We start from the raw sequence: 14,242 nt of genomic DNA on the forward strand, positions 1-14,242 counted from the left end.
AAATACGTAAGACTGGTTGACATTGCCACGAGTTTACTAGTGCAGAAAGGCTCGCGCTTAAGGAGGAAGGAATCACGCTGGACTTGAAACCAGAAACGCCCACACTTAAAATATCTCTTGCTTTATGATCGTACTTCACGTCATGCGAAAAAAAGTGCTCAATTTTAATTGCTTTGCTGACCATTCGAGTACTTAGTTCAATTTTTATTACTTATTCAAGAAGATATTTGCGCAGAAAAGAAGCGAAATGCGACACTGATGCTCGAGAGGAGACGGCTCTTTCACTCGTTTCCACGACAACCGAAGACGCCGTCGAGCCGGTATTTGTTGTCATGGTGGTTCCGAACTCGGCGAAGCTTGCGATGCCCTCTCGTTATGAATCCCAGTCCGTCATCGCTTCCCACTCGTGTTAAAATTCTGGTCACTCGCATATGCTGATCACATGGGAGCCGTGCCGTTTACCCCTCGCCTCTCACAACCATTCTGCGGACTGCTCTGCAATCTCTGATTAAGTTGCTCTATGGCTCACATAAATGTTTTTTAGCTATTCTTCAGGTGCGTATTATCATTTATTAGCGTCGACTTTCATTATATAATCGTAACATTTTTTTAAGTAGTCAGTGGTGCATTCGGATTTGGAAGAAAAAGACGTCGTCTCGTATCTCGTGCGCCCCGCTGATGGGGGATGAACAAGAACAAGATTATGTGCGCCACAGTTAATTGGCGAACAAGATGTTTTGTTGCGCACGGTAAAAAGGTGTCGCAGCGCGAATCAATCGTTACGTCCTTGCGTTTGCGTCGCAGCGCTACGGCATGACGCAGTCAATAGTCGTGCAAGGTGAGTTCATTCTGTCTCTAAAAACTACACCAGCGATACAGTAGTGGAGCAGGTTGGGACTTCATAAGGTCCCTTTCACAATCTGTCTACTAAAAAAAAAAATCTTTCTCCTGCAGAAATTCCATCATATGCAGCGTTGTGCTTGTGCTGAAACAAACCCCTCATCTTTGTTTTACAGTCGGACAGTGCGGGAATCAGATCGGCTGTCGTTTCTGGGACCTAGTGCTCCGCGAACACATGCTGCTCGAAGATCGAAGTGTAAGAAATCGCTCCGCTATCGCACGAGTAAAATAAGACATGAACGAATGTGTCATTTAGCGTTTGACTCCGGTGTCGCACGGCCACGTTCGATTGCGATCGGGTCCGATCAGGGTCGAATTTCTTCGTTGTGGTTGGCTCCTTTACTCAAGCTGCAGAAGAAGGCCAATCGCTGTGGCGAAATATGATCCAGATCGAGCATAACCGTGATGGGCAGCGCACTATGCGATACTGAGCTTTGAAAACATGAGCTGGACAAACAATAAAATGACTCCGCGCAGTTGCGGTGACTGTTCAATATTAAAATAATGTTTCCCAGAACACTTGGCCGATGTGTCAAGCTACTTCTAAAATGTAGTGTAGTTCCAACTTAAATGCAACAATCATGTAGTCTGACGGCTTTGAATTGTAATCGTACTTGTCGCGTTTTTGCAGACCACCGACATGGCTGTATGGAATTTTTTTCGCATGGCACAGAACGGCAAAGATGAGCTGAGGGCCAGGGTAAGTTGGAATGACGTCCACTCCGCAAGGACAAGACACATATGACATTTAATTCTGTCTTGCGGATTTAGCTATGGCACCATCTTAAAACTATAGAAAAAAAATTAAAAGGAGGGACTGCCGTATTTTCGACTGATTTAATTTCCGATGCACCACCCAAATGAATACTTTCCAAATATGCACACGCAAGAATGTAGCACGTGAACACTCGCTACCTTATAAACGGATCATGTAGAGATATGGAAGGAGCACGAAGACTTCTTTTTCTGATGCACGTGCAAGCAGCTCTTGGCCTGATGCTTCCCTGTTTCTTCCTATTGTGCATGTGTTCAGAAACATCACTACAGAGCTTAACAAAGCATATTTTCAAAGAACTATGGAGTTGTGTGACCATGAACTTGACCACAGTGTGATTTTGCTGTTTTCTTTTCCCTTCAACAACAAAAGGCGGTGATGGTAGACATGGAGGAAGGCGTGATTAACTCCATTCGGCGAACGCGTCTTGGAGGCATGCTGAGCAACCACCAGTTTGTGACAGACGTCTCTGGCTCCGGGAACAACTGGTGAGAAAACTCGTGCTGAATCTTTTGATGTCTCATCGTGTCGCATCAGAAGAGTTGGATCACAGTGTTCTGTTCCTGGCTGTAACGATGGCATTCCAACAGAAATGTGAAAATGATCGCACGTTTAAATTTGGGTGTGCAGTAGAAGACTGCGTGGGTGGAAGTAGTACTAAGTTTTCCACTATAACATGTCTCATAACCCTAGCAGAATTTTGGACCACTGAGCGTTATAATAAGGAAATGCCATGATTGTTGTACAGCGGGTGTCGGCAAAACACTCGTAAGTATCGATGTGTAAAAAACTAGGAAAAATTGTGATTCTGCAGCTCTTGGCACTCAGCGTCCAGAGATATTTTAGCGCTAAGTACTGAATTAAAAAAAATGCTGCTGCTTCCAACCCGTAGTTGTACTTAAAAAAGAAAGTACTTTAATTGCGAGAATGCATTGTTTCTCCCACAAAAAGCAATGATATGCAAAATTTTTGCATTGTGAAGCTCAACTTTGTTTTAACTACCAATGCTACTTTATTATGAAAGTTGACCCACAGAAGTGCATTTAAGCAGGCCTTATTACTTAGAAAAGGCACTCTCAGCATATTTTTTCTTGGGAGGAGGGGGATATTGGGCATTTGGGGGGGGGGGGGGGGCGAGGTTGTAAATTTTACTACCTCATAGAAGCATTTGTGTACTAACCTGCCATGCTAGATTTAGTGGTTATCGCATTGCCCTGTTAAATGTATGGGTTCAATTCCAGCAACAGCAGCTGCATTTCCGGGAGCGCAAAACTCAGTAGTGCTAGTGCACCTACATTTAAAACTCTATGAGTACAAAATAATCTGCAACCGTCTGCTACGATGGGCCTCATAATCACATTATCGTTTTGACGTTTAAAACACCAGCATTTAAAGTGGAAGTACTGTTTGTGCAATAGGAATTGTCTCAAGTATGTTTAACATTCAAGTTTAGTATTACACAAAGGCATCATCCTTACTCTTAACATTGATCTTTCAGGGCTGTTGGCTTTCACGAGTATGGCACAAAATACCGAGAAAAAATCGCAGAACACATCAGGAAGGAAGCCGAACATTGTAGTTGTCTACAGACGTTTTTTCTCCTTCACTCGTTAGGTGGTGGTAAGTACATTTCACGCGCGCTCTTCGTGGGTGCCTGGTGTGCTGATAGAATAGGATGCGTTCATGTTATTCAATCTGTAAAACATTTTATTGCTATCTGTGATGCTCATTTAGACACCTATGTATATGCTGGCTGATGGCTAACCTCATTCATCTCTCTGTAGTAGTATTTTGCTTCTGCAAGGCAAGGGCAACATACAAATTTGATAGCGGTTTCCCGTTATTGATGGATGAACCAAGAAAGCAAAGTTACCTATTTCTGTGCTGAATAACTTAAACGAAATACCATTCCACTTGAATCATTTAAATAAATACGAGGGAGCAATAACTGTTAATTCTCATTTTGAAGGGCCAGTAAATGGGTTCTAACTTTTTTTTCACACCCCCTAAACAAGCTCGCCAATTCTTACAGTAAACCACGGCAATCACATTTTCTAAATATTGGAGCGCTGCGTGCCATGCAGGCCCTCCATTTTGAAAAACCATTCCCGTGTTTATGTCTCGCCAATCCCCTTCGTATGCACACTGATGCAAGCTTGACTAAGGGCAACATGACGTGCCACTGAGCACGTAGATTAGGCCTTGGCCCTACGAAATCGCACCTTGGCCATGCGATAATTCAGTTTCCGTAGAGTTTCCCATATATCCACTAGAGGGAACTCTGGCGCTAGTGTCTATGGGAGCTGCAACACACAGCGCTTTAGCCAGCATGGGAATGATTGGTAGTACACAGATTTGTCTAATTTTTATACTTCTGGCTCTTAGTGTACTCGTCTGGCTTGGAGCTGTTTTCTCACGAAACAAAAATCAGCAAATGTTCAGCAATTGCGCTTAACCACATTATTCTTTTAGGCTTACCTTTTCAAATCGGGTCACGAAGTTCAAAAGGGTTTGCTCTTTTCTCCGAAACAAAACCAAAACACACCAATAAATGAAGCCACAAATACAATTTGCTGCCCGCAGGTACGAAGACTAGGTAAATTTGTGTACTACCCATCATTCCCTTGGTCGCTGAACGATCACAGTGCCAGTGTCCCCTCTAGTTAATTTTATCATATGAAACTCTATGGCAATTTTGGCTGCGCAGTCTGTTTTTTTTTTATTTTCCTGTGCTGCCCCCTGTCATATTATAGAGCCTGAGACTACCGAAAGAAGCGGTATTGCCAGAACGAAAGCCTCCAAGATAAAGAGGCGTCTTGCTACTTTGCAGCTAAGGGAAGGGTGCTCCTTCCACCGTGCTTCCTCTCTGTGCCACTATGGCATGAGCTCATGTCGGGGATGCCCTGCTCGATCGTTGGCTGCACGCCAATGATGCATCTCTGACATCGTGTCACGCTGCGGAAGTGAGGGGAGTCACGACAACGGGCTATGCCCTTTGGCAGAGAAGGGCGGCGAGGTCCCGTGAAAATTTGAAACCAGCTGAAACAAATGTTCTAACCCCTGTAACTTCCTTATTATAGCACGTAGGTATTCATAAAATTCTTGCGCCAGCATGTTCACATAGCAATAGTGCTCATATTTCTCTTCCTAACAAATTTTGGACCTCGGGGGGTTGTTTACTGGCCCTTTAAAGTTGGAGCAAACACACATCAGTGTACATGACCAGTTTTATCATGTGCAAAAAGCATGTTAAAGTATTTTGTTTGTGTTTATATCACCAATAAATGATGGTTTCGGAGGTTGGCATCAGTCAGTGAAAATTTATGGCATCCAACAAATGCACAGTTCTGGTCTGAGTTTCTCTCCTAGGATTCTGTTAACATGTGTTGTGGTGCAATGATTTTTTTTTTTTTTTCAGGTACTGGTTCTGGCTTGGGAACTGCTGTTCTAGAAATGTTGAGTGAAGAATTTCCTAAGGTCTTTAGGTATGAAACTGCTTAACATGATGAATCATAGTACAGTAGAGCTCATCAAGTCTCTCACTTTTACGCCTTTAATCACGCGTGATATCGCAGATGTCAGCAACGCAGCAATGTAATAGCATCAGAGAAAGCATTTTATAAGTGCGTTGTATGAAAATGCGTATTATTTTCATGACATGGTAGTACTACAAAACAAAAAAAAAGCTCATTCTCATCATTCCGATGCTTATAAATCAGCAAGTTGCTCAAAGAATTGCTTATCTTGTTTTGTCTTACTTATTTTTATTTTCTTGCATTAACATGTGTCAGTAATGTGCTCGTACACGATTTTTGAACCAGATTCTGTGTACCGGTGCTCCCCTCTGCTGTGGACGATGTTGTGACGTCGGCATATAACACGGTATTTGCCCTTGAGAAGATTACAAGGTTCGCGGATTTTTCCTGTCCAGCCGAAAATGAGGTAAGTTAAGGATTTGAATCAAACTACTAATTTAGGAATTTAGGGATAAAAAGATGTTTGTAAAAAGTGTGCCTGTCATAATTATGACATTTCATGATTGTGCCTCTGCTTGAATTCAATTAGAACTTGTGGTTAAATAAAATCTGGTAACAGTATAGCTTTTCCACGCTCTTGTCTCTCTGTGGATAATGCTAAATTGTGTGTGATGGTTTCATATTGTGCCCTAATACTCAGTTTTGCAATGTAAACTAACTGTTCAAGCAAATCATAATATGACAACTTAGTACCTGTTCTTGACGCCAATGCCTGACAAGAAAAATTCCTGATGTTACTCGGTAGATTTTCCTTCCGTAACTGGAGAAGTTTTCAGGCTAGAAAAACAATGTCAATTCTTTTCCTAACCCAATGTTGAATTTTTATTTAAATATACCCTCTTGATGATAATTGCTGAACATTTTTTATTCAGCTTGTAAAAGCTTATTGCTGCGATCGTCCTGTGCACTTCATTCTCGTGTCTCATTTTTTGCGCAGTTATAATTTACCTAGATGTCTTACCAACTAGCCTCCCATCATACCCTTTTCGAGTTTAGGCCTTGTTAAAGCACATTGTGTTATGTAGTGCTGCTGAGGAAGAAAAATAAGCACTGGCATTCTTCGTCTTGGCTGAGAGGATTTAATGATGTGAAATTTTTATATCCTAAAATACCTTGTATTTCAGCACGGTTTTCCCCTTATTGGGCTATTTCGCTTTATAATGGACATTTGATCACATTTAAGCTGAAGGCATTGGATCACGCAGTAAAGCCTGTGCCGTGGTTTATCGCAGGCACTGATTAGCATCTGTGACCGTGTTGCCAAGGCTGGGGCGAGTATTAAGCAGACTGTTACAAGTAGTGTGAGTAGCATACTGGGACAGAAAGCGAGACCTTTCGACCATATGAACAACATTGTGGCCAATCTCTTGATCCATATGACAAGGTATGAATAACTACTTCTCTCCAGTGTCTCCTGCCTGCCTTTTTGCTTGGAAAGCGTTCTGGGGAAGCTTTTCTTTTGATAAACACTGCTAGTATGCTCAAAGGGGCCCTGCAACACTTTCCAGCATGTTCACCAAACACTGTCGATCGGTAGCCGAAGCACCTGCTAACGCGTGAGTCCAACAATATAGCACAACATGTGGCCTAGAATTTACAATTCTCTAAGCTGGCTAGAAATTGTTTCGTCTTCTCTCAACAAATGATGGCGTAAAAATAAAGCGCCTGCACCATTAATTGAAAGTCCACGACCATTGTTGATTTGAGCATCGTGAGCTGCGTAGTTACTGTGGTGGCCTTGAGATTTCGCCACAATGCCTGCGCACATGCTTGCGATAACATGGAAAGTAAGCCGCACATTCGAAGAAAAAGTGCTCAAGGTCGTGACATGTGCTGATGAAGGGATGCATCTTTTGCCTTCTTTTCACACCGCTCTGTGCGTAGAGGGCACTTGAAGCATGTATCAAATACCTGTAACTCCGCTCGTGCTTGATGGACTATAAAAATTTTTGCGACAGTCGATACGTGAGGCAATGAGCTATTTTAAGAAGCCATTCAGCAATTACTGTGAAAAGTGTTCCAGATCCCCTTCAGACGATGCTGAGGCCTCTCAAAACCTGATGCGAAATGGTGCTCCTGTTTGCAACTTCCCCGTGAATATTGCCACGTGCATAAAATCGTCGAACGCGTCGTTGCTTAGGCAGGACTGACATTGCAGTGACAACACGGCGGGTGATGCTGCAGAATAGGTGGTATCTGACTAAACAGTGTAACAATGTTGGATAATATATAACAAGTGTCATCCAAAACATTGACAGCTGTCTTCAAATTCGCGATGACGCAATGGCTCACACAAAGCATACCTAATAAACTTCTATAATAGTAATAATGCTAATATCACAGAACGATTATACACTGGTACTGTATCCTAAAATTCTTTGTGGACAAGCCATCCCACCCACTGGGGTAGCGCAAACTTTGTGGCTGCCGAATTCCAAACAGAAATGAAGCTTCACATCTCGATTTTAGATCATCACTAATTCAGATGCCTACTTCTCTGTTGAACTGAAAATTTTCATTTGCATGCAATGTGTGTCATCTGTTAGGCCTTTTTGTATTTTGTCTACACGAGATATAATTAAACTGTTATGTTTAAATGTTTGGATATTAATATCGTATAGTTGGTGCATTAAGGGCCACGTGGAATGGAATTTCACTGAGTAAATTCGATGATCGATCATTTACGAATTTGCTGAAAATGCAAGGACGGCAGAGCCACAAGGTTTGCAGTGGTGTAGTCATATGTCAACGTATTCTTATTCATCTAAAGTGGATGTTTGGGCATGTTGTTACTACATATCAAAAACAAAACGGCACAAAAGACAAAGTGCAAGAAAATGGGAGACACTACAGCACTGACTTACAGCAAAGCTTATTTCTCATCACAATGCGATGTATACACCATGGGACATATTTGTGCAGTCCTAAATGAAAGAAACAAGGAACAACGATAAAAACGACAGACTATCAGCCTCATCACTAAAAAACTAAAGAGTGATGAGGGTGATAGTTTGTTCTTTTTTTTATCAGTTTTTATCATTGCTTATCATTGTTCCGTCTTTCTTTTGCTTAGGACTGCACAAATATACATTGGGCAGTGTTGACGAATAAACTTTGTTGTAAGTCAGCACTGTTGTTTGTGTCCCCCCTTTCCTTGTGCTCCATCTATTGAGCTGTTTTGTTTCTTATTCACGCGTTAAGTGCCAACTCTTGTGCAGAGGTTACTCTATATGTACTGTCAACATCAAAGGAAACCCGATCAGTGGCAAGCCTTTGCAATGGTATAGTGCACGCTGTCCAGTTATTATGATTGACAGGCGTACGTATCCTGTCCGGCAGCTCCGCACATATACGTCTGTTAAAAAGCATCTGACCTTTGGTGGAAGAAATAAAACTGGCATAATTGGAGTGTTGAAAACCTAATTTTCCTCAAAGTAGTCTCCTTGGGACTCCGCACACTTCTAGTGGTGCTGCCATTGTTGGAAGCATTCTGAGAAGGCCTCCGTCGGAATGGGGTTTAGCTCAGCTGTCGTTGCAGTCATAATGTCGGGTTGAGTTTGCAAAACATCCAGAAGTCGCAGGGGGCTATATCAGGAGAGTAAGGAGCCTGTTGAACTACAGGAGTCTGACTTTTCGCTAAAAAGGTTTGAACCAAGTGTGACGAATTTGCAGAAGCATTGTCATTACGGATGCACCAGTTTCCTGTTGACCACAACTCAGGTCTCTTGCACCGCACGGCATCACGTAGGTGACAAAGGACATCTCTGTAGTACTCATTTGTAATTCTTCGATCCTGGGGGCGTACTCATAGTGTAACACACCGCGGAAATCTAAGAAAGCACTCAGCATCACTTTGACGTTGCTGCACACTTGGCGGGCCTTCTTTGGTCTTCGTGACGAGGAATGCTTCCACTGTGACGACTGGGATATGGTTTCCGGCTCGTACCCGTACACCCAAGACTCGTCACCAGTTATAATGGTGTTCATGAAGTTAGGGTCACTGCTTGTGAAATACGGCATGTCTTGTGAGACTTCAACACGAAGTTGCTTTTGCTCCATCGTGAGCAGTTTCAGCACGAATTGCACTGTAACTCTCTTCATGGCCAAATCTTCGGTCATAATGGAATGTGCAGAGAAAGTATTGATGCCCACCTCTTCCGCGATTTCCCGGGTAGTCACACAGCGGTCTCGCATCACCACAGCGTTCACTTCGGCAATGATTTGGTCATTTGGGCATGTTGATGGCCAACCAAAGCGTGGCTTGCTCTCCACTGATGTGCAGCCGTCTTTAAACCGGTTGTACCACTCCTTAATCTTTGTGTGGTTCATAGCATCTTCACTGAAAGCTGTCTTGATCTTCGAAATGGTTTCCACATGGCTATTGCCCAGTTTCTGGCAAAATTTGATGCAGTAGCGCTGCGCCAGTCGCTCTGTCATTTTTCTTGCAATGAAAAACAGACGAGAGCGCAGCACACTACATCACTCAAATGCTGTGTCCCAGGGACTGACGCTATTGGCAGGCGGGAAAAAATTTGCGCATGCGCACGAAGGATCAAGGTCGGCTGATGCAAGTGCGCTTGTTTCAAATTCATCAAGTGATTGCAAAAAAAAAAAAAAGGGGTAGGATATTTTTCTAACAGACCTTGTACGCGTGCCTGTTCATTGTGATAAGTGGACGGCGAGCACTATACCATCACGAAGGCTTGTCGCTGTTTGGATTTCATTTGACGCTGATACTACTGTATCTCAGAGCATGAATTTTATGTAGTCTAAGATTTGATATGGCATCACCTGCATTTGCAGTTCAGCACGTTTTTCGGGCTCGCTCAACGTGGACATGAACGAAGTTTGCACTAATCTGGTGCCCTATCCCAAGCTGCATTTCCTGGTGTCCAGCATCACACCACTTTACTCGCTTCTGGATGTCAACCTACCAGCTCGCAGGTGAGCCTTTTATTTGTTTACCGATAGAAATGGAGCCCGATAATTAAGGCTAATTTAGTGTTTTATTGAATGGTAAATTCTGGGCATTTTGACGGGAACGTTCTGCCAGACATATTTTCTAATGTTGCAGTCATATGTGAGGTAGCTCATTCCTGGCAGCCCAAGACGTGGAAAAGTGCCATCGACAATCTGAGCTTGTTATTAACCATTTTTTTACTATAAATGCCTAGACATCTGCCCTGTTGAAAACGTGGAATGGTATAGTGTCTGTTGTGAGGTCATCATCATTGAACTATGTCCCATTGTTTTGTGTAAACATGCCATCCTTAGGAATTCGTAACAGCTGTTCTACGTATGTTGCGCTTACTTATGTCTTCAAGTAAAGATAAAAAAAGATACTATAGCACGACATGTTCTTTTACGCTCAGACTGGACCAGATGTTCACGGATGCACTTAGTCCGAACCACCAGCTAGTGCAGTGTGATATCAGAAAAGGAACCATGCTATCCTGTGCCCTTCTAGCTAGAGGAGACGTCTGCATGGCTGACATGCGCAGGAACCTCGAGAGGCAAGTCTACGGATCTTTTACCGGATTATGTCGGACATCAAATGAAGTACCTGTCTGTATCCGTTTTACAATGCATTCAGTTTCATATTGCTTTTGTCGAATATCACGGCAAGTTATATTGAATATTTAAACGTTTCCAACAAGGAGCAGCAATGTCATCTATTCCGATAACTGTGACAATAAAATTACGCAAAGCGCTAGTCAGCCAGCTGAATTATCTGCACTGCACCTGCAGTTATTGTCTAAAATTCTTATTGATAGCAGAACTGTCAGAATTAAAATTGCACCATGATAGAAGATTTTACATTATAATAAGATGCTTTAGTATATCTCGTCAGGTAGTGGTACTGATACGTAGCTCTACAATATTAGCAGGAGCACATAGTAATAGCGTCTCCTTTCGCATTATACTGTGTCTGTATCTTCTGCATTTGAAGAATGGCTGGCGAGCACATTGCACTACTACTTCTTTGCCTGTATGCAGATTGCGAGCAGGCCTCAAATTTGTTCACTGGAACCAGGATGGTTGGAAGACGGGCCTGTGCTCGGCAGCGCCAGTGCACCAACCATACTCCCTGCTGACTCTTTGCAACACCAGCTCATTCCATCATGTTCTTTGCCGACTGAGGTCCGGATTCCTCAAGCTGTACAATCGCAAGGCAAGTATAAACCTGTATATCCATGCAACCGTGTATACTCAGACGTGCATGCTATAAAACGCACAAAGGAAAGGAAACTGGTGAAATGATTCAAGTGCGAGACAGACTTCTGAAGACAAGCTCCCATAAAACTGTGCCCTACAGCTGTAGAGTAATGTCTGCATGCTTAACTTCTATTTCCTTGTTCTATACAGTCAAAACCCTTTATAAGACACTAATATAGGAGACAAATGGGTATAAATGACTTAAGTATGCCTACAGTAAAATACGGGGGATAGGAAAATGCATACGAGGTACCCTGCTTATAAGAGACATCTCGTATAAAAGACGAGAATGGCTGCTCTGAGCACGCCTCTTATAAAGGGGTTTAACTGTGCTGTGAATGCTATGGCAATGTGCTTTTAAGTGTTAGCGCCAAGCTGTCGTAGCCAGCCATATTAACTCTGTTCGAATATGTACAGCATTATCTGCACGCGAGCGTTCTTGCTTATGATCCGCACCCTCAAGCGATTCGCGAAAAATTTTGTAAAACAAAATTCCCGCGCTATGCCGCAAAGCTAGCTTCCTTGCATAGCTGCGAAGCATTGCCGTGAAGCCATCTTTGCACACCGGAGTTTACATTGTTTGTTTAGACTTTAGATCCGACAAAATTACACCATGTGGCTGTAGTTGGAGTAAACTTGTACAAAATTCTGTGAAACAAAGCTGATTAAAGGAGCAGAGACTCAAAAATGTCGCACTTTTTTTTCAATGGGTAGCTTATGACCAACTTATCACAGATGGGAACCTAGTTTGCTTGAGCACGCGACACTTATTTATTTAGAGACATTTAATTCAGAGTGCCCAGTTGCAGCTTCGGTTTCAAGTATCACTGAGCCAGGTAGGCAGGAGCAGTATGAGTGGCAAGGTAAAAAACACGGCTGGCTACGCGGCCACCCAAAACTGTGACGTGGACGCCACAGGCGAGCGGGGGCCGCACTGACAGCCAGCACATGCAAAGCCGCAGGCAAGGAGGAAGAAATCGCAGGTAGTCCAAGAACAAGCAACTAGCCAACACAAACTCGTGACATAGGGTTTGTTTACATTACCTCTGTGTTGTTGCGAGGGGCTCCGCATCTTGCTTAGTTGCGCAACACGCACTACGGATTTCATTTTAAATGTGCTCTAGGCTATATTCGCCCTTGATATTTCGTAGATGCTGTGTATGTCTCCACGTAAATCTATCTCACCTTTGAAATTTTGTGTCGGTGCTCCTTTAATTAAATAATTCACAGAATAGTCAAGTCATTTGTTTCAAGTACTTCTGACAACTGGAAATTCATTCCGTAATATAGGAAAATAAAGGCTAGCTGTGTCCTTTTATAATTCTGCATGCTCAAACGAGAGCAACCAAAATTAAGCTCTAAAGATTGTACATTGGGCATTGCTAGGTCTGACTAGAGTGTTTTCTGCACTCATGAACATAAATCATTGCTTTGCTTTGCAGGCGCACATGCACCACTTTCTCCAAGTGCCTTCCATGGAGGAATCTCACTTTCAGGAGGCCCTAGAAAGCTTAGCCGAGCTGTCAGCCTTGTACCGGTCCATGGAAGGCACAGACTTCAGCAAACTAGCTCGTCCCAGAATCAAAGTTTCGCTGTGAACGGAAACACGTGCCTTTATAGTAGCAGTACTGAGTGGTTTAGTAGGGTGCCAAGGATTTTGTGTCGTTAGTACTAGTGCGGTTTTTATACCGTAGCACTTTCCTGTGCTATACTATCGACGATCGTTGATTGAAATCAAAACTAATTGAATATACATCTAGGGTCTTCATTTTTTGAAGGCATACTTGTTTGTAATGATATCACGTACACATTTTTTAGTAGAAAAAAAAAGCATTGAATCGTTTCAGTACTATTTGTGTGCATTAGTGCCAAGTCGAACTTATTAAGTGCACCATTTAGTAGTGTCAAATATGCAATGTTTTTGTAACATGATATTTCTATATGGGGCCCCTTTTAGCTAGACATGGTATTTAACTACAATGCTAGATTTCAGAAGGGATGCTCACGTTTTTTAAGCTATTATAGCAATGCATTCATGCCATCTACACTTGCACTATGCTGCATTTGTTAAACTATTTTAATGTTGACTCTGCATTGCCTTGTCCTGAATACACTATGGAATTGATGAAATACATGCAAGGTGCATCCTCTTTATTTATAGTGCCCTCCTACACTTTATGTTTTTTGTATCCATTTATGGAAGAGCAACCTGAAAACTTTGTTGAGAAAAGGACGAGCCGCTGTTTCCATGGCGAAGCCATAGGAACATTGTGTACCGAGTATTCGGGTGTGTGTATCAGTGTTCTCCACCGCCTTGCGTCATTTGTGGGGGCGCGGAGGATGTAGAAAATTGTGCGTACGACAAGAAGTGGTAGTATTATCATCATAAGTGTGTTCGAATACAGGTGTTATGGGGGGGGGGCTTTGCCATGGGGACAGCGACTAGTCCTTTTCTCTACAGACTTACTGGGGAAATTACTACTTGTTGTAACGTACCTGCAATTTCATATTGCACTCTTATCGTAAGGTTTGCCATTTGTAATGATACACTGCCATCATGTTGCATTTGTCTTTTATACATATAGAAGAAGCATTTTATGCATACACAGTTCTATAAATTTGTACATATTCTATTTATTATGTTTGATGTTTGCATTTTTTTACTTGTAACCAGTGTATTCTTTTTACCCGTGACGTCCACTCAGCCTCTTGGCTATGGCTAGCGTAATTATGCGCATAGTATTTCGCAATAAAGCAGCGATACCTGTCTCGCTGTCGGAAGTGGTTCTGTTTGCATCTTCTACGACCGCAGTAA

The 14,242-nt window shown here is 42.6% G+C and overlaps 2 protein-coding genes across 3 annotated transcripts; one reads left to right on the forward strand and one right to left on the reverse strand.

The window, feature by feature from the left end:
- Positions 1-104: 104 nt before the first annotated feature.
- LOC119170386 (tubulin epsilon chain) lies at positions 105-14,211 on the forward strand. Of its 2 annotated transcripts, none has more exons than XM_037421532.2 (12): positions 105-838; positions 1,017-1,096; positions 1,532-1,600; positions 2,048-2,163; positions 3,174-3,295; positions 5,094-5,160; positions 5,497-5,617; positions 6,444-6,595; positions 10,015-10,155; positions 10,584-10,724; positions 11,209-11,383; positions 12,870-14,211. In XM_037421532.2, the coding sequence occupies exons 1-12, from the start codon at positions 814-816 to the stop codon at positions 13,023-13,025; spliced, it is 1,365 nt and encodes a 454-aa protein (XP_037277429.2). In that variant the 5' UTR covers positions 105-813; the 3' UTR covers positions 13,026-14,211. The 2 variants fall into 2 exon arrangements, with proteins under 2 accessions (XP_037277429.2, XP_037277430.2); XM_037421533.2 differs by having other exon boundaries at positions 105-555.
- Positions 8,848-9,648, reverse strand: LOC142784089 (protein GVQW3-like). Its single transcript, XM_075882752.1, has one exon. It carries the CDS (start codon positions 9,646-9,648, stop codon positions 8,848-8,850), a length of 801 nt encoding a protein of 266 aa, XP_075738867.1.
- Positions 14,212-14,242: the final 31 nt, after the last annotated feature.

This window comes from Rhipicephalus microplus, chromosome 2 (genome assembly GCF_043290135.1).
Source record: "Rhipicephalus microplus isolate Deutch F79 chromosome 2, USDA_Rmic, whole genome shotgun sequence".
NCBI lineage: Eukaryota > Metazoa > Arthropoda > Arachnida > Ixodida > Ixodidae > Rhipicephalus > Rhipicephalus microplus.